The sequence below is a fragment of the Carcharodon carcharias genome, chromosome 38 (assembly GCF_017639515.1).
Source record: "Carcharodon carcharias isolate sCarCar2 chromosome 38, sCarCar2.pri, whole genome shotgun sequence".
NCBI classification, from domain to species: domain Eukaryota; kingdom Metazoa; phylum Chordata; class Chondrichthyes; order Lamniformes; family Lamnidae; genus Carcharodon; species Carcharodon carcharias.
The window spans coordinates 716,907-736,572 of NC_054504.1; the positions used below are offsets into that span (position 1 = coordinate 716,907).

The window sequence follows — 19,666 nt, forward strand, 5'->3', positions numbered from 1 at the left end:
TTCCCCTCATTAAACATCGCCCCCTCACTCTAAACACCTCCCCTCACTAACCCCTCATTCTAAACCCCTCCCCTCACTACCCCCTCACTCTAAACCCCGTCCCCTCACTACCCCATCATTCTAATCCCCGTCCCCTCACTAAAAACATCGTCCCCTCACTCTAAACCCCTCCCCTCAGTATTCCCTCACTCTAAACCCCTCCCCTCACTAACCCCTCTCTAAACCCCTTCCCCACACTAAACATACCCTCACTACCACCTCACTCTAAACTCCGTCCCCTCAACACCCCCTCACTCTAAACCCCGTCCCCTCACTACCCCCTCACTCTAGACCCAATCCCCTCACTACCCCCCACTCTAGACCCCGTCCCCGCTCTATCCCCTCACTCTAAACCCCGTCCCCTCACTACCCCCTCACTCTAAACCCCGTCCCCTCACTATCCCCTCACTCTAAACCCCGTCCCCTCACTACCCCCTCACTCTAAACCCCCGTCCCCTCACTATCCCCTCACTCCAAACCCCATCCCCTCACTACCTCCTCACTCCAAACCCCGTCCCATCACTACCTCCTCACTCCAAACCCCGTCCCCTCACTATCCCCTCACTCTAAACCCTGTCCCCTCACTCTAAACCCATCCCCTCACTACCTCCTCACTCCAAACCCCGTCGCCTCACTACCTCCTCACTCCAAACCCCGTCCCCTCACTACCTCCTCACTCCAAACCCCGTCCCCTCACAATCCGCTCACTCCAAACCCCATCTCCTCACAAAACGCCATCCCCTCACTACCCCCTCACTCTGAACCCTGTCCCCTCACTACCCCCTCACCAAAACCCGCCCCCTCAACCCAATCCTCCCACCCCCAAACCCACACCCTCCCCCTCAGTACCTCCTCCTTTCTCCGTGGCAACACCTCAACCAACGAGCGCTGACTCCCCCCTCCCCCTCCCCTCGAGCGGGGCAAACTCCTCCCTCGGAAATTCGGTATTCTCGCGTTCGTCCTCAAGAGCGCCGGACGCAAACCGCTCGTCCCTCCCTCTCTCCCCTCGTCCCGGATTCCACTGTGCTCGCGCCCAACCCACCCCCCCGCCACCCCACCCCACCCCCGGCCAAAAACCCCGATCTTCGCTGACGTGTGCGCAGGTTCCAGACGACGATAACCCCCATCGGGAGGCCGCCCCCTCGCCGCGGGGGATGAGGGAGCCGCTGAGTTTGGACCCCCCCCTCGAGGGGCAAGGGGTTTCGGGGTGGGGGAGAGGGGGGTAAAAAGAAACAAAACCCCGGCGGGTTTTTTTTTGTTTTAGAAAGACATGTCCTTTATTGAGATGTCGGACCCCATCCGGAGACTGTTGCCCTGCCCATCGTCCGATCGAGCGGAGGGGCCTCCCCGGCCACTGGGGTCCTCCTCGGCCCCCCTCCTCCCCACCTCCCCCACCCCACCCCCCCACCCCTCCCCCTCCCCCGCCTCCCGCAGCTCCTCGGGCAGCTCGATACGCCCCCTCTTGGCGTAGTGGCGGATGCGGGACTCCAGCCCCTCGCACCGCTCCCGGTCCATCAGCCGCTTGTACCTCCGAGGCCTCACCCCCTCCAGCAGGGGGTCCGGGCGGGGGTCCGGTGGGGGCTGGGCGCGCGCCCAGACGGTCAGGGGGTCTGTCTCGTCCTCTGCAAGGGGGAAGAGGGTGGTGGGGGGGGGGGGGGGGGGGGGAGAGGGAAGAAAACACTGTTAACCAACAGCTCTCCCCTCCCCAACCCGCCCCACCCCCCCCCCCAACCCACCCAGCTACCAACGACCAAACAACACCCCCCCCCCCTCCCTCCCCTCCCCCATCACTGGGACCGGCCGTGGGATCTTGCTGTGCACAGGTTCCCCGCAAACCCACCCCCCCCAAGAAATTTCGGACTCGCTTTGACCCTCCCACTCAGTTACACAGGGGCAGGTGGAGGCCATTCAGCCCCTCCTGCACCTGCTGGCTCTTTGGAAGAACGATCCTATTAATCCCACTGCCCCTCCCCCACCCCACTCTCTCTCTCTCTCTTTCTCTCTCCCTCCCTCGACCCCCACCACCATATCCCTGCAAATTTATCTCCTTCCACTGTTTCACCGATTCCCCATTCCCAGTGTTCCCATTGAACCTGCTTCCCCCGATTCCCCATTCCCAGTGTTCCCATTGAACCCGCTTCCCCCGATTCCCCATTCCCAGTGTTCCCATTGAACCCGCTTCCCCCGATTCCCCATTCCCAGTGTTCCCATTGAACCTGCTTCCCCCGATTCCCCATTCCCAGTGTTCCCATTGAACCTGCTTCCCCCGATTCCCCATTCCCAGTGTTCCCATTGAACCTGCTTCCCCCGATTCCCCATTCCCAGTGTTCCCATTGAACCTGCTTCCCCCGATTCCCCATTCCCAGTGTTCCCATTGAACCCACTTCCCCCGATTCCCCATTCCCAGTGTTCCTATTGAACCTGCTTCCCCCAATTCCCCATTCCCAGTGTTCCTGCTGAGCCTGCTTCCCCCGATTCCCCATTCCCAGTGTTCCTATTGAACCTGCTTCCCCCGATTCCCCATTCCTAGTGTTCCTGCTGAACGTGCTTCCCCCCGATACCCCATTCCCAGTGTTCCCATTGAACCTGCTTCCCACGATTTCCCCATTCCCAGTGTTCCCATTGAACCTGCTTCCCCCTAACAGTTTCCCCCCCCACTGACTCGATCCACTGACCCCCCCCCTTCCCGATTGGGAAGGCCCCTCGGTTCAATCTCCCCACCCTTAACCTTCCCCGCTCCGGAGAGAACAGTCCCAGCTTCTCCCGCTCTCTCTCTCCACGCGGACTGAAGTTTCCCCACCACCCCCCCCGACCCCCCCCCTCACCCCTCATCCCTGGGAACGTTCTGCCTGGGGTGACAGTACCTGGTCTCCGCTCACTGGGTGCCTGGCCAAGACCCTGCAGCATGCTGTACAGGATGCGGCTCTTGATGGCTTCTTGAGTCCACAAACCCTGCAGGTGAGTCACGTTGAAGGCCTGGACGTCTGGGTCAAAGATCCACTCCAGGTTCTCATAGGCGCAGTCGTAGAGCACCAGGGGGTAATCCACGGCCATACTACAGGGTTAGAGGAAGGGGAAGAGAGAGACACAAGATCTGAGCAACATGTCACGGGAAGGAGGGAGAGCCGCACTGTCGGAGGGTCAGTACTGAGGGAGCGCCGCACTGTTGGAAGGTCAGTGCTGAGGGAGTGCCGCACTGTCGGAGGGTCAGTGCTGAGGGAGAGCCGCACTGTCAGAGGGTCAGTGCTGAGGGAGAGCCGCACTGTCAGAGGGTCAGTGCTGAGGGAGAGCCGCACTGTCGGAGGGTCAGTACTGAGTGAGCGCCACATTGTCGGAGGGTCAGTGCTGAGGGAGCGCCGCACTGTCGGAGGGTCAGTGCTGAGGGAGAGCCGCACTGTCGGAGGGTCAGTGCTGAGGGAGAGCCGCACTGTCGGAGGGTCAGTGCTGAGGGAGAGCCGCACTGTCGGAGGGTCAGTGCTGAGAGAGGGAGAGCCACACTGTCAGAGGGTCAGTGCTGAGGGAGCACAGCACTGTGGGAGGGTCAGTGCTGAGGGAGAGCCGCACTGTCGGAGGGTCAGTGCTGAGGGAGAGCCGCACTGTCGGAGGGTCAGTGCTGAGGGAGCACCACACTGTCGGAGGGTCAGTGCTGAGGGAGCACCGCACTGTCGGAGGGTCAGTGCTGAGGGAGCACTGCACTGTCGGAGGGTCAGTGCTGAGGGAGAGCTGCACTGTCGGAGGGTCAGTACTGAGGGAGAGCCGCACTGTCAGAGGGTCAGTGCTGAGGGAGCACCGCACTGTGGGAGGGTCAGTGCTGAGGGAGAGCCGCACTGTCGGAGGGTCAGTGCTGAGGGAGCACCGCACTGTGGGAGGGTCAATGCCGAGGGACATTAAGCCGAAGGTCCCGAATGCCTCCTGCCCTGTCTAAGTAAAGTCCCTCAACACTCTCGGGGAGCGCTGGCGCCTGTTATTCATTCTTCAGCCAACAGCGGGAAAGGGAGGGTCGGCTGGCTGACTCTCGCGAGGCCATGGGTGGGGGGGGGGGGGGGGGGGGGGGGGGGGGGTGGGTTCAGAAACCGCTCCGCTCAAAATGGCTGCTCAACAGCGGCCCACACTTCAAACCAGAAGTCGGCCATCGCCTGTGAAGCGCTTTGGGGGCGTCCTTGAGGTGGTGAAAGGTGTCCGGGAGGTGCAGTTCCATTTAACAAGCTGCGCAAGAGTAAAACTGGCTCGTCGGTGAGGTCGTTCAGAGAAGATTCGTTCGACTACACTTCGTTGGTGGTCGAACGCTTCGGGAGTTCCTCAGGTCACAAACACAAAGCAGAATTCCCATCGTTATCCGGGTGGGGACATTCAGGAATTCCCCACAGCTCCGGGGAAGAGCGGAAATGGTTACAATCTCGCTCGCGTTCCTTGCTCTTCTGTGCTGACAATCCCTCCGGAGTTTCTTTCTCCTCCTGGTTTTTCTCCCTCCTTGCGCCTCAGTCTTACCCACCCCTGTCCCTGCTTGGCAGCCAGAATCAGGAAGCAGGTTAATACTTAAACGGAGAGAGATTGAGGGATTCTGAGGGTGCGGAGGGATCTGGGCGTCCTGGTGAACGAATCACAAAAAGGAGTTGGTGTGCAGATGCAGCGAGTGATCGGTGGCGGGGGGGGGAAGGCGAGAGGAATGTTGTCCTTCGTCGTGAGGGGGACGGAGTTAGGAAAAGCTGGGGGGAGTCTCGCTCCGACTGTCCGGGGCGTTGGGTGAGGCCGCTCCTGGGGCCCTGCGGACAGTTTCAGTCTCCTTACTTAAGGAGGGGACAGACTCGCACTGGAGGCCGTTCAGAGAAGCTTCACTCGGCCGATTCCTGGGACGAAGGGGGGGGGGTTTGGCTCGTGAGGAGAGGCTGAGCAGGTTGGGCCCTGTTACCCGTTGGAGTTTAGAAGAATGAGAGGCGATCTTATCGAGACAGATTAGATTCTGAGGTGGGGGGGGGGTGGGGGGCTCAACAGGGTGGATACTGGGAGGATGTTTCCCCCACGTTGGTGGGGGGGGGGTGGTATCTAGAACGAGGAGGGAGTGGGGGGCACAGTTTCAGAATGAGGGGTTGAAGACGGAGAGGAGGAGGAATTACTTCTCTCTGAGGGTGGTCCGTCTGTGGGATTCTCTCTCCCCCCCACCCCAGAGAGCAGTGGAGGCCGGGGTGTCGGTTATACTCAAGGCCGAGCGAGGCGGGTTTCTGATCGACGAGGGGATTGAAAGGTTGGGGGGGGGGGGGGGGGGGGGGGGGGGGGGGGGGGGGGGGGGGGGGGGGGGGGGGGGGGGGGGGGGGGGGGGGGGGGCGGGCGGCGTCGGGGGGAGGTTGAGGACACAATTGGATCAGACATGGTCTTCTCGAAAGGGGCCGAGTCCCAGTACCAGGCAGACCGCAGGTTTGGGGGGTCAGGGGGGGTTCGGTGCGGAGGAGGAGGAGGAGGAGGCACGCTGACCTGTACTGCGGCTTGCGGGGATTCTCCCTCACGTCCAGCAGCTCGTCGACAACGCTCGGCTCCTCCAGGCGCTGCCCGACCAGGAACAGGACCGCGGCCATGCAGCGCACCTGGTGGTAGAGGAAGGCCAGGCCACGGACCTCGAACTGGCACATGCCGTAGGGCGAGGAGACCCCCTGCTCCTCCTCGCTCTCCCCGGGGACCCGGCCCACCCTGGCCAGCAGCACCGTCCGGCGGAAGTTGACCACCCCGTTGGCCACGTCCATCTTGCAGAGGTTGCGGAAGTCGTGTGTGCCCTCGAACCGGCGGGCCGCCGCGTCCATGAGCGCCAGGTCCAGCCCCCGGCCCGGGAAGTAGTAGCGGTAGGTCCGGTGCCGGCAGCTGAAGCGGGCACTGAAGTCCGGTCCCGCCGGTGCCCAGGCCAGCGCCCGGATGTCCGGGGGCAGCACCCGGTTCAGGATGTGGGTGTAGCGCAGCTCCTCGTCCCCTTCCTCCCCCTTCCGCTTCGATCGTAGGTCCAGGGAGATCACCTAGAGGGAGGGAGCAGCAAATCAGATCGGCAAGGGGGGGGGGGGGGGGGGGGGGGGGGGGGGGGGGGGGGGGGGGGGGGGGGTTGCCGTTCCAGCGCCAGAAGAGTCCATTCGGCCCACCCACACTCCATGCTAGCTCTCGCTCGAACAATCCGGTCAGTCCCCGTTTCATTCGCCCACCCACCAAACCCCACCCTCCCCCTGTACACCTGCAAGTTCCAATTGAAATCGGTCAACCTCACCGCTGCCACCATGTTGCGTTGAGCGAGTTCCAGATGGTTACCCGCCCGCTGCGCACAAAACCTCCTCCTCACATTTCTTCCCCCTGCCCGAAATCTTAAATCTGTGTGGCTCCCCACCCACCCCCCACCCCCCAACCCCAACCCAGGTCCTTTTACTGTCAGCCGACGGGAACAGCTTTCCTTCCTCTATCCTTATCCAGTCCGGTCGCCATCTGGCTGAAGCCTCCCCCCCCCGCCCCCCCCCCCCCCCCCCCCCCCCCCCCCCCCCCCCCCCCCCCCCCCCCCCCCCCCCCCGAGGCTTTGCTGAGCGGCTCTCCCCCCTAGCACACAGAGCACAGGAAGATCCCGGGCTCCGCGCGCACACGCCCCTCCCCCCAACCCCACCTCACCTGTCCGAAAGCGCTGACCCCCTTGTCGGTGCGGCCGCTGCGGTGGTAATTGGCCGTCTGCCGGCTCTCCACCAGCCGGGTCTTGACCAGGGCCTCGAAGAGCTTCTCCTCCACGGTGTTGCCCGTGTTCTCCTGGCTGGCAAAGCCCTGGTAGCCCCAGCCCAGGTAGGCGAGCCTCAGCGCCACCCGGCGGCAGCCGTGGAGGCTGAAGTCGAAGGGACGCTGCTCCTGCTGCCGCCGCCGCCCCCGCCGGCGGGCAGCGGGGCCGGGAGCGGGGTCCGGGGGGCCTGCGGGCTCACCCCCTGCACCGGGGGGACACGGCGTGGGTCCTCCTCCGCCAGGGGGACACTGGGCAGCTCCACCTCCGCCAGGGGGACACGGGGCAGCTCCACCAGGGAGACACTGGGCTCCTCCTCCTCCACCAGGGGGACACTGGGCGGCTCCACCAGGGGGACACTGGGATCCTCCTCCTCCACCAGGGGGACACTGGGCGGCTCCACCAGGGGGACACTGGGCTCCTCCTCCTCCACCAGGGGGACACTGGGCGGCTCCACCAGGGGGACACTGGGCGGCTCCACCAGGGGGACACTGGGCTCCTCCTCCTCCACCAGGGGGACACTGGGTGGCTCCACCAGGGGGACACTGGGCGGCTCCACCAGGGGGACACTGGGCTCCTCCTCCTCCACCAGGGGGACACTGGGCTCCTCCTCCTCCACCAGGGGGACACTGGGTGGCTCCACCAGGGGGACACTGGGCGGCTCCACCAGGGGGACACTGGGCTCCTCCTCCTCCACCAGGGGGACACTGGGCTCCTCCTCCTCCACCAGGGGGACACTGGGCTCCTCCTCCTCCACCAGGGGGACACTGGGCTCCTCCTCCTCCACCAGGGGGACACTGGGCTCCTCCTCCTCCACCAGGGGGACACTGGGCGGCTCCACCAGGGGGACACTGGGCAGCTCCACCAGGGGGACACTGGGCGGCTCCACCAGGGGGACACTGGGCGGCTCCACCAGGGGGACACTGGGCAGCTCCACCAGGGGGACACGGATCCGCCGCCAATTCTCTCTCCTCCATCATATCGTTCAATTAATTAAAAAGGAAAACCGCCTCCCTCCCTCATGGAAGGCAGCCGCCTGGGCACTTCCGGTCCTTCTCCAGGCTGCTTCCGGTCCGTCCGCGTTATCCTTCCGGCGAAAGGGCACTTCCGGTCCGTCCCCATTAGGCCGCCGGCAAAAGATCATTTCCGGCTACAAGACACTTCCGGTGCGTCCCCTGCCAAGCTTCCTGACTGCAACGGGTTCCCCAGGTGGAGGGTTCCTCTTAACTACCGCCCATCCAAAATCTTCCCCCTCCCCATCCCACCCCAACCCACACAGGCCACACCCCCTCCTGCTGCCCCTCCCCCACACACACAGGCCCCACCCCCTCCCACTGCCCCTCCCCCGCACACAGACCCCACCCACTCCCACTGCCCCTCCCCCACACACGGACCCCACCCCCTCCCACTGCCCCTCCCCCACACACAGACCCCACCCACTCCCACTGCCGCTCTCTGACACACAGACCCCACCCCCTCCCACTGCCCCACCCCCACACAGACCCCAACCCCTCCCACTGCCCCTCCCCCACACACAGACCCCACCCCCTCCCACTGCCCCTCCCCCACACAGACCCCACCCCCTCCCACTGCCCCTCCCCCACACACAGACCCCAACTGCTCCCACTGCCCTTCCCCCAGACACAGACCCCACCCCCTCCCACTGCTGCTCCCCCACACACAGACCCCACCCCCTCCCACTGCCACGCCCCCACACACAGACCCCACCCCCTCCCACTGCCCCAACCCCAACACACAGACCCCACCCCCTCCCACTGCCCCTCCCCCGCACACAGACCCACCCCCTCCCACTGCCCCTCCCCCACACACAGACCCCACCCACTCCCACTGCCCCTCCCCCGCACACAGACCCCACCCACTCCCACCACCCCTTCCCACTGCCCCTCCCCCACCCCGACCCCACCCCTTCCCACTGCCCCTCCCCCATACCGACCCCACCCCTTCCCACTGCGCCTCCTCCACACAGCCGCCACCCTCTCCCCCTCCCCCACACACAGACCCCACCCCCTCCCACTGCCCCTCGCCCAGACAGAGCCCACCCCCTCCCACTGCCCCTCCCCCACACAGACCCCACCCCCTCCCACTGTCCCACCCCCCCACACACAGACCCCACCCCCTCCCACTGCCCCTCGCCCAGACAGAGCCCACCCCCTCCCACTGCCCCTCCCCCACACAGACCCCACCCCCTCCCACTGCCCCTCCCCCACACACAGACCCCAACCCCTCCCACTGCCCCTCCCCAACACAGACCCCACCCCCTCCCACTGCCCCTCCCCCGCACACAGACCCCACCCCCTCCCACTGCCTCTCCCCCACACACAGACCCCACCCACTCCCACTGTCCCACCCCCCCACACACAGACTCCACCCCCTCCCACTGCCCCTCCCCCACACACAGACCACACCACCTCCCACCGCCCCTCCCCCACACAGACCCACCCCATCCCACTGCCCCACCCCCACACACAGACACCACCACCTCCCACTGACCCTCCCCCCACACAGACCCCAAACCCTCCCACTGCCCCTCCCCCACACAGACCCACCCCATCCCACTGCCCCTCACCCACACACAGACCCCACCCCCTCCCACTGCCCCTCACCCACACACAGACCCCACCCCCTCCCACTGCCCCTCACCCACACACAGACCCCACCCCCTCCCACTGCCCCTCACCCACACACAGGCCCCACCCCCTCCCACTGCCCCTCACCCACACACAGACCCCACCCCCTCCCACAGCCCCTCCCCCACACACAGACCCCACCCCCTCCCACTGCCCCTCCTCCAGACACAGACCCCACCCCCTCCCACTGCCCCTCCCCCAGATACAGACCACACCCCCTCCCACTGCCCCTCCCCCCACACACCGACACCACCCCCTCCCACTGCCCCTCCACCGCACACAGACCCCACCCTCTCCCACTGCCCCTCCCCCACACACGGACCCCACCCCCTCCCACTGCCCCTCCTCCAGACACAGACCCCACCCCCTCCCACTGCCCCTCCCTCATACACACCGACCCCACCCCCACCCCCGCTTGTCGACCCTGCCTTGTCAACACTCCCCCCCTGTCGGAGGGGGCTGTCTTTCGGAGGGTGGGATGTTAAACCTGAGAGCCTCGCGGGTGAGATGGGGAGCGGTGGGGGGGGGCAGGCCTGAGATGAAGAGTAATTTCTTCACCTTGTGCCTGTTCTGCCCTTAATCCAGCCTGTGGCTGATCATCCACCTCAACTCCACTTTAATCCAGCCTGTGGCTGATCTTCTCCCTCAACTCCACCTTAATCCAGCCTGTGGCTGATCATCCACCTCAACTCCACCTTAATCCAGCCTGTGGCTGATCATCCACCTCAACTCCACCTTAATCCAGCCTGTGGCTGATCATCCACCTCAACTCCACCTTAATCCAGCCTGTGGCTGATCATCCACCTCAACACCACCTTAATCCAGCCTGTGGCTGATCTTCTCCCTCAACTCCACCTTAATCCAGCCTGTGGCTGATCATCCACCTCAACCCCACCTTAATCCAGCCTGTGGCTGATCATCCACTTCAACTCCACCTTAATCCAGCCTGTGGCTGATCATCCACTTCAACTCAACCTTAATCCAGCCTGTGGCTGATCATCCACCTAAACTCCACCTTAATCCAGCCTGTGGCTGATCTTCCACCTCAACTCCACCTTAATCCAGCCTGTGGCTGATCATCCACCTCAACTCCACCTTAATCCAGCCTGTGGCTGATCTTCTCCCTCAACTCCACCTTAATCCAGCCTGTGGCTGATCATCCACCTCAACTCCACCTTAATCCAGCCTGTGGCTGATCATCCACCTCAACTCCACCTTAGTCCAGCCTGTGGCTGATCATCCACCTCAACTCCACCTTAATCCAGCCTGTGGCTGATCATCCACCTCAACTCCACCTTAATCCAGCCTGTGGCTGATCATCCACTTCAACTCAACCTTAATCCAGCCTGTGGCTGATCATCCACCTCAACTCCACCTTAATCCAGCCTGTGGCTGATCTTCTCCCTCAACTCCACCTTAATCCAGCCTGTGGCTGATCTTCTCCCTCAACTCCACCTTAATCCAGCCTGTGGCTGATCATCCACCTCAACTCCACCTTAATCCAGCCTGTGGCTGATCTTCTCCCTCAACTCCACCTTAATCCAGCCTGTGGCTGATCATCCAAGTCAACGTCACCTTAATCCAGCCTGTGGTTGATCATCCCCCTCAACTCCACCTTAATCCAGCCTGTGGCTGATCATCCACCTCAACTCCACCTTAATCCAGCCTGTGGCTGATCTTCTCCCTCAACTCCACCTTAATCCAGCCTGTGGCTGATCTTCTCCCTCAACTCCACCTTAATCCAGCCTGTGGCTGATCATCCACCTCAACTCCACCTTAATCCAGCCTGTGGCTGATCTTCTCCCTCAACTCCACCTTAATCCAGCCTGTGGCTGATCATCCACCTCAACTCCACCTTAATCCAGCCTGTGGCTGATCATCCAACTCAACTCCACCTTAATCCAGCCTGTGGCTGATCATCCACCTCAACCCCACCTTAATCCAGCCTGTGGCTGATCATCCACCTCAACTCCACCTTAATCCAGCCTGTGGCTGATCATCCACCTCAACTCCACCTTAATCCAGCCTGTGGCTGATCTTCTCCCTCAACTCCACCTTCCCACCCTCTCCCCATGTCCCTCGATTCTCTCGATGTGCAAAAATCTCTCGATCTGGCAGTTTTGAACGTACTCAACAACAGAGCATCCACTGCTCTCTGGGGTAGAGAATTCCAAGGGGTATGTTCGAGCCTTGTGCCTTTTAATTTTGGGGTTACCCTGGAGCTTGGTGAGCCTGTAGTTCCCCCAACCACCCCCCCCCAACACATCGAGTCTCTATTTCTCCATCGGCAACGCCTCAGCCTATCAGGAGTTGATCTGCCAACCCATCGGCACCCTTTTCCTGCTGTAGTGCAAATTGTTGTGATTGTCTGAAATGTAACATCATTGTGTCTCTCTTTTCAGCAAGCATCAAGTTCCTTACAATCATGTGACCAAGTCGCTGTGGAAATACGCCATCCTTCCTTTGCCGGGGCGGGGGGGAGGGGTTTCGGTATCGATCTGTTGTGTGTGTGTGTGTGTGTATCTCTCTCTCCTACTCACTCTCCCTCCCTTCTCGTTCGCCCTTCCATCTCCCTCTCCCTGAACATTTGATCTATTCGCTCGTGTGACGTGTGCCGTCACTGGCCAGGCCAGCATCCGTTGCCCATCCCTAACTGCCCTCGTGCAGAGGGGCATTTAAGAGTCACCCACCTTGCTGTGGGTCAGGAGTCACACATAGGCCAGCCAGAACGGGTAAGGATGGTAGATTTCCCTTCCCTAAAGAAGGGACAGAAGCGAACCAGATAGGGTTTTTTTTTAACAACAAACGGCAATGGATTTTGCGGTCATCATCGGACTTCTAGTTCCGGATCTTTATTGAATTCAAATTTTACCGACCACCCGGGTGGGATTCGATCCCGGGTCCCCAGAGCATCACCCTGGGTCTCTGGATTACGAGTCCGGCGACAACACCCGCCAACGCCGCACCGCCTCCCCTCCAACCTGCCCGCCATTACCTCAATCCCCACTGTAACCTCCCCCACCTCCGGCCTCTCTCGGCGGCTTGACGTGGACTTTAGCTACTCTCCTCCTTTTTTAAACACTGGTCGAGGGTTCTGGAGCCCCGTGCGCAGGTCCCTTTAAGACTGCAACGCTGCCCCGGGGTGGCATGTCTGCCATTACCTCGATCCCCACTGTAACTTCCCCCGCCTCCGGCCTCTCTCGGCGAATCGACGTGGACTTTAGCTACTCTCCTCCTTTTTTTAAACACTCGTCCCTTTAAGACTGCAATGCTGCCCCGGGGTGGCGGGAGTGGGGTATTGCGGTCGACAGCGCTTGCCCCAGGAACACGCCCCGGCACTCAAGCCCCCCACCGCCCCCACCCCCCCCGACCACCGGAGGACGGGTCTCGAGCCCCCTTCCACCACCCCCAGGGTTGCAGTTTAAAAATAAGGGGGGGGAGGTGGGTGGTCGCCCATTTAAAATGGAGGCGAGCGAGGCAAAACAATTTCACTTGGGGAGGTGGGGTCGTGAGAAGGGGGTGGTGGGGGGGGCAGAGGGGGGGGAAGCAGAGTCTTTGAATATTTTTAAGGTAGAGGTGGTCAGTGAGGTGAGATTGGGGGGGGGGTGGGCGGGATGCAGAGGAGCAGGGTCCCAGTGGGCCATTCCCACCCCTCGTCCGGGTGCTCGGACGATGGCGATCGAGACCCTGCCCCTCCCCAACCCCCACCCCACCCACACCCCACCCCCTCCCCCACCCACCCTACATTCCGTCACTGCCCCTTCTTGCCCTCCAGGGGCCACTGGGCTCTCCACTCGTCCGCCCCTAGGTGATTCCGCTCTGTCAGCCAGCCGGCCGCCCGGGCCTCGGACAGCAGCCGGGGGTACAGCTGATCGACCAGGAGGTGAGTCGCTGCCACCGTGTCCCACAGTCGCTCGTCCCGTTCTAGGGAAGGAGAGAGAGGGAGAGAGAGAGAGAAAGAAAGAGAAAAGTTAGACACAGTGAGTCAGGTGGATACCGAGGGAAGGCAGGAGTCGAGGGTCTTGGGTGTCAGGGAGAGCGGTGATTGAGGGGCGGGGGAGTTGGCGGCTGTGTCGGTGGGACAGTGTTGAGGAGGAAGGGTGGTAGGGTGAGTGTGTCATCTCTCCAACAGAGCAAGGGGGAGGCCATTTGGCCCCTCCTGCCTGCTCTACCTTAAATCCAGCCTGTGGCTGATCTTCTCCCTCAACTCCACCTTAATCCAGCCTGTGGCTGATCATCCACCTCAACTCCACCTTAATCCAGCCTGTGGCTGATCATCCACCTCAACTCCACCTTAATCCAGCCTGTGGCTGATCATCCACCTCAACTGCACCTTAATCCAGCCTGTGGCTATCATCCACCTCAACTCCACCTTAATCCAGCCTGTGGCCGATCTTCTCTCTCAACTCCACCTTAATCCAGCCTGTGGCTGATCATCCACCTTAATCTAGCCTGTGGCTGATCTTCTCCCTCAACTCCACCTTAATCCAGCCTGTGGCTGATCTTCTCCCTCAACTCCACCTTAATCCAGCCTGTGGCTGATCATCCACCTCAACCCCACCTTAATCCAGCCTGTGGCTGATCATCCACCTCAACTCCACCTTAATCCAGCCTGTGGCTGATCATCCACCTCAACTCCACCTTAATCCAGCCTGTGGCTGATCATCCACCTCAACTCCACCTTAATCCAGCCTGTGGCTGATCTTCTCCCTCAACTCCACCTTAATCCAGCCTGTGGCTGATCTTCTCCCTCAACTCCACCTTAATCCAGCCTGTGGCTGATCATCCACCTCAACTCCACCTTAATCCAGCCTGTGGCTGATCTTCTCCCTCAACTCCACCTTAATCCAGCCTGTGGCTGATCTTCTCCCTCAACTCCACCTTAATCCAGCCTGTGGCTGATCATCCACCTCAACCCCACCTTAATCCAGCCTGTGGCTGATCATCCACCTCAACTCCACCTTAATCCAGCCTGTGGCTGATCATCCACCTCAACTCCACCTTAATCCAGCCTGTGGCTGATCATCCACCTCAACTCCACCTTAATCCAGCCTGTGGCTGATCTTCTCCCTCAACTCCACCTTAATCCAGCCTGTGGCTGATCTTCTCCCTCAACTCCACCTTAATCCAGCCTGTGGCTGATCATCCACCTCAACTCCACCTTAATCCAGCCTGTGGCTGATCTTCTCCCTCAACTCCACCTTAATCCAGCCTGTGGCTGATCTTCTCCCTCAACTCCACCTTAATCCAGCCTGTGGCTGATCATCCACCTCAACTCCACCTTAATCCAGCCTGTGGCTGATCATCCACCTCAACTCCACCTTAATCCAGCCTGTGGCTGATCTTCCACCTCAACTCCACCTTAATCCAGCCTGTGGCTGATCATCCGCCTCAACTCCACCTTAATCCAGCCTGTGGCTGATCTTCTCCCTCAACTCCACCTTAATCCAGCCTGTGGCTGATCATCCAACTCAACTCCACCTTAATCTAGCCTGTGGCTGATCATCCACCTCAACTCCACCTTAATCCAGCCTGTGGCTGATCATCCACCTCAACTCCACCTTAATCCAGCCTGTGGCTGATCATCCACCTCAACTCCACCTTAATCCAGCCTGTGGCTGATCATCCACCTCAACTCCACCTTAATCCAGCCTGTGGCTGATCATCCACCTCAACTCCACCTTAATCCAGCCTGTGGCTGATCATCCACCTCAACTCCACCTTAATCCAGCCTGTGGCTGATCTTCTCCCTCAAGTCCACCTTCCCGCACTCTCCCCATGTCCCTCGTTCTCTTCAGTGTCCAAAAATCTCTCGATCTCCCGGTCTTGAACCTACTCGATGACGGAGCCCCCACCGCTCTCTGAGGTGGAGAATTCCAAAGATTCACAACCCCCCCCGAGTGAAGACATTTCTCCTTCATCTCAGCCCAGAATGGCCGACCCCTTCTCCTGAGACTGTGACCCCCCCCCCCACCCCCGTGTTCTAGACTCTCCAGCCCGGGGAGGGGGGAGAGAGGGAGGGGAAACAGCCTCTCAGCATCGACCCTGTCAAAGCCCTTCAGAATTTTCTATGTGTCAGTGAGGTGACCTCTCGTTCTTCGAAACTCCAGGGAATAGAGACCCATTCTCCTCAATCTCTCCTCCTGGGACAATCCCTCTCATCCCAGGGACCAGTCTAGTGAACCTTCGTTATGCTCCCTCTAGGGCAGGGATGTCCTTCCTCAGGTAAGGAGACCCAAACCGGACTCAGAGCTCCGGGTGTGGTCTCAGCAACGCCCTGTATCGTTGTATTAAGACTCCTTCATCCTCACACTCTAATCCCTTGGTAATAAAGACTCAAAGAGCATTTCCCTTCCTCATCGCTTGCTGTACCTGCACAGTAACTTTCTGTGGTTCATGTACAAAGACACCCAGATCCCTCCGATTGCAAACACCTCCCAGACTCTCACTGTACAAAAATTATCCCGCTATCCCATCCTCTGACCAAACTAGATAGCTTCACGCTTCCCCCACTTTATGCTCCATCTGCTGGGTTCTTGCCCACTCACCCAACCTGCCTAGATCCCTCTGCAGTCTCTCTGTGTCCTCCTCACAGTTTACCTACCCATCTGACCTTATATCATTGGAAAACTTGCGGCACGTTACACTCAGTCCCCTTGTTAGCAGCACTGACCCTTGTGGCACTCCGCTTGTCATAGCCTGCCGACACGATAAAGTTCCATTTATTCCTACGCCCACCCTTTAACCAATCTTCAATCCATGCTAACATAGTACCCCCAATCCCATGCACCCTAAATTTGTATAATAACATCTTGTGGGGCATCCTATTGAACGCTTTTGGAAAATCCAAATACACCACATCTACTGGTTCCCCTTTGTCCAATCCAAGTACACCACATCTACTGGTTCCCCTTTGTCCAATCCAAGTACACCACATCTACTGGTTCCCCTTTGTCCAATCCAAGTACACCACATCTACTGGTTCCCCTTTGTCCAATCCAAGTACACCACATCTACTGGTTCCCCTTTGTCCAATCCAAGTACACCACATCTACTGGTTCCCCTTTGTCCAATCCAAGTACACCACATCTACTGGTTCCCCTTTGTCCAATCCAAATACACCACATCTACTGGTTCCCCTTTGTCCAATCCAAGTACACCACATCTACTGGTTCCCCTTTGTCCAATCCAAGTACACCACATCTACTGGTTCCCCTTTGTCCAATCCAAATACACCACATCTACTGGTTCCCCTTTGTCCAATCCAAATACACCACATCTACTGGTTCCCCTTTGTCTAATCCAAATACACCACATCTACTGGTTCCCCTTTGTCCAATCCAAATACACCACATCTACTGGTTCCCCTTTGTCCAATCCAAGAACACCACATCTACTGGTTCCCCTTTGTCCAATCCAAGTACACCACATCTACTGGTTCCCCTTTGTCCAATCCAAATACACCACATCTACTGGTCCCCCTTTATCCAATCCAAGTACACCACATCTACTGGTTCCCCTTTGTCCAATCCAAATACACCACATCTACTGGTTCCTCTTTGTCCAATCCAAGTACACCACATCTACTGGTTCCCCTTTGTTCAATCCAAGTACACCACATCTACTGGTTCCCCTTTGTCCAATCCAAATACACCACATCTACTGGTTCCCCTTTGTCCATCTATCCTACCAGTTATATCCTCAAAAACCTCCAGCAGACTTGTCCAAGACGATTTCCTTTTAACAAAACCACGTTTCTTTTCTGACTGATCATATTATGGTTTCCTAAGTGCTCCTGTCCTGTTACCAAATCCCTCAGAACAGTTACCGGCATTTTCTCAATGGCTGATGCCAGGTTAACCAGCCGCTAGTTCCCTAGCTTCACGCCTCCTTCCTCTCTGGGGTAGCCAAGTTAATGTTTGCCAACTTCCAATCCGCTGGGACCATCCCGGAATCTAATTTTCAGAAGATCATAAATCTCTCCACATCTCGTCCCGTTAAAAACCTGAGGATGCAGGGCCATTGAGTCCACAGGGTTTGTCGGATTTACATCCCCCTTTTGTCCCCAGTACCATTTCTCAACTGGCGAAGGGTTCCCTGCTCTTCGCAGCTGATATTTTTTTTGTGTGTCTCCTACCGCAGAGACGGTTTGGATGAATTTCCTCAATCCCCCACTGTAATTTCCCCTGTCCCTGCCTCTTAAGGGGCCAACCTGCACTTTAGCTACTCTCCTCCTTTTGAAACCCTCGGCGCAGCTTTTACCCTCTGTTTTCGTAGGCTTTGACGGTCCAGGTGCAGACGTGGCTGGTGGAGTGGGCAAGCCCAGTGGCGGACGAAGTTCAATGCGGAGAAGTGTGCAGTGATTCATTTTGGCAGGAAGAAAATGGAAAGAGAGGTTAAAGTAGAGGGGGAGCCTCTAAAGAGGGCGCAGGGACAGAGGGAGCTCGGCGTATTGAAGATGCCAGGGCAGGTTGAGAGAGCAGTTAATAAAGCATCTGAGGCTTTATTAATCGAGGCATTTAGGTCCAAGAGTAAGGAGATCATGGTGAATTTGTATAAGTCACTACGTTAGGCTTCATCTGGAGTCCTGTGTCCCAGTTCTGGGCACCGTACTTGAGGAAGGATGTGAAGGCATCGGAGAGAGAGGGAGAGAGAGAGAGTACAGAGGAGATTCGCAAGAATGATTCCCGGGATGGAGAGCTTTAGCCATGAGGATAGACTGGAGAGGTTGGGGCTGTTTTCCTTGGAGGAAAGAAGGCCGAGAGTAGACTCGACGGAGGCGTTCGAGATCCCGAGGGGTTTCGGACAGGGTAAGTAGTGAGAAACCGTTCCCCGCTCGAGGGAGCGTCCAGAACAAGAGGGGCCCAGATCGAAAACGTCTGGGGGAGAGGAGTGACTGTGAGGCGAGGGAATCATCTTTTTCACCCAGAGGGTGGTTGGGGTCTGGAGCGAACTCCCTGAGGGGGGTGGGTGGAGGCGGGTTCGATTGGGGTACTTAAAAGCGAATGGGATGGCTACCTGAAAGAGAGGGAGAGTGAGAGTGGGCAAGGTGAGGGGGGGGGGGGGTTAAAGGCAGGGGAGCGAGGACGAGGTGGAACGCTCTTTCAGAGAAGCCAGGGCTGACTCGATGGGCCGAATGGCCCCTCTTCCACACTGTGAATCCGTTCCCACCGTCTCGTCCCCGCTACCCAGCCCTCGGTCCCTCCTTCGCTGAATCCTAAGATGCTCCCAGCTCTCCGGACTCCCGCTCTCCCCGGCGACGACAACCCGTACGCCCGGTCCTGAGGACGCCGCGTCACCTTCGCCTGGACCACCGTCCCCCGCGGGGTTTTGCTTCTATTCTTTAAAGGGGGAGGGCGAGGTGGGGGGGGGGAGGGGAAACGCTCGCCGCGGGGTTTCGAGCTGACCAGCCTCCAGCCTCCGTCACGCCGCTCTGGCACCGTGCCCCGCACACCGCAAAAGCCACCTCGCACCCCCCCACCCCACCCCCCGACCCCCGCCGCGTCTGCAGAGCAGGACCCCGCTCCGGGGCGAGAGCCGACCTTCGCCTTCAGCGGACTCCGGATGCCGGGCTCGGAGGGGACGACCTTTCCGGCGCCGCGCTTGGGGGTGGGGGGGATCGAAGCTCACATGTGTGGGCGCCGTGCAGTGTCGAAGGAGGGGAGAGGGCGGGAAGAGGGGAGGAGGGGAGACATGAAGGTGAGTGTGGGGTTGCGGGGGGGGGGGATGGGGGGGAATAGTCTCACCCGATTTCAGTTTCGCCTGCAGTTCGGTGCAGGTGACCCTCCCCACGCGGAAGGAGCTGGCGTCCCGGTGCAGGAGCTCGTCCAGCAGCTCAGCGTGGAAACCGGCCTCGATCATGTCAACGCTCCCGGCTCCGTCCCTCAGGGAGACGCACACCACACCTTCCAACAGAACTGAGAGTTACCACCAGAGATGCTTCCCCCTCTACCCCCTACCCCCACCCCGCTCTGGGACCGGGTGTCACAGTGCGTTAGATACACTGTCCTTTCCCCCTCTGGGACTGGGTGTCACAGTGCGTTAGATACACTGTCCTTTCCCCCTCAGGGACAGGGTGTCACAGTGCGTTAGATACACTGTCCTTTCCCCCTCTGAGACTGGGTGTCACAGTGCGTTAGATACACTGTCCTTTCCCCCTCTGGGACCGGGTGTCACAGTGCGTTAGATACACTGTCCTTTCCCCCTCTGGGACCGGGTGTCACAGTGCGTTAGATAGACTAACCTTTCCCCC

At 59.9% G+C, this 19,666-nt stretch overlaps 2 protein-coding genes across 3 annotated transcripts in view; both read right to left on the reverse strand.

The window, feature by feature from the left end:
• Nucleotides 1–1,299: 1,299 nt before the first annotated feature.
• On the reverse strand, nucleotides 1,300–7,810 carry pus3 (pseudouridylate synthase 3). The gene is made up of 5 exons (XM_041180010.1): nucleotides 6,670–7,810; nucleotides 5,509–6,038; nucleotides 2,904–3,094; nucleotides 1,465–1,661; nucleotides 1,300–1,314 (listed from the first exon to the last, which is right to left on the reverse strand). The coding sequence occupies exons 1-5, from the start codon at nucleotides 7,744–7,746 to the stop codon at nucleotides 1,300–1,302; spliced, it is 2,010 nt and encodes a 669-aa protein (XP_041035944.1). The 5' UTR covers nucleotides 7,747–7,810.
• A 5,350-nt stretch (nucleotides 7,811–13,160) lies between these two features.
• The window catches only part of rusf1 (RUS family member 1), a 37,598-nt gene continuing 31,092 nt past the window's right edge, over nucleotides 13,161–19,666 (reverse strand). For both annotated transcript variants that reach the window (XM_041180039.1, XM_041180038.1), the window contains 2 exons: nucleotides 19,161–19,319; nucleotides 13,161–13,338 (listed from right to left, as the gene is read on the reverse strand). In XM_041180039.1, the coding sequence (XP_041035973.1) occupies nucleotides 13,166–13,338; nucleotides 19,161–19,319 (332 nt within the window). In that variant the 3' untranslated portion in view covers nucleotides 13,161–13,165. The remainder of the gene's footprint in view (nucleotides 13,339–19,160; nucleotides 19,320–19,666) is intronic.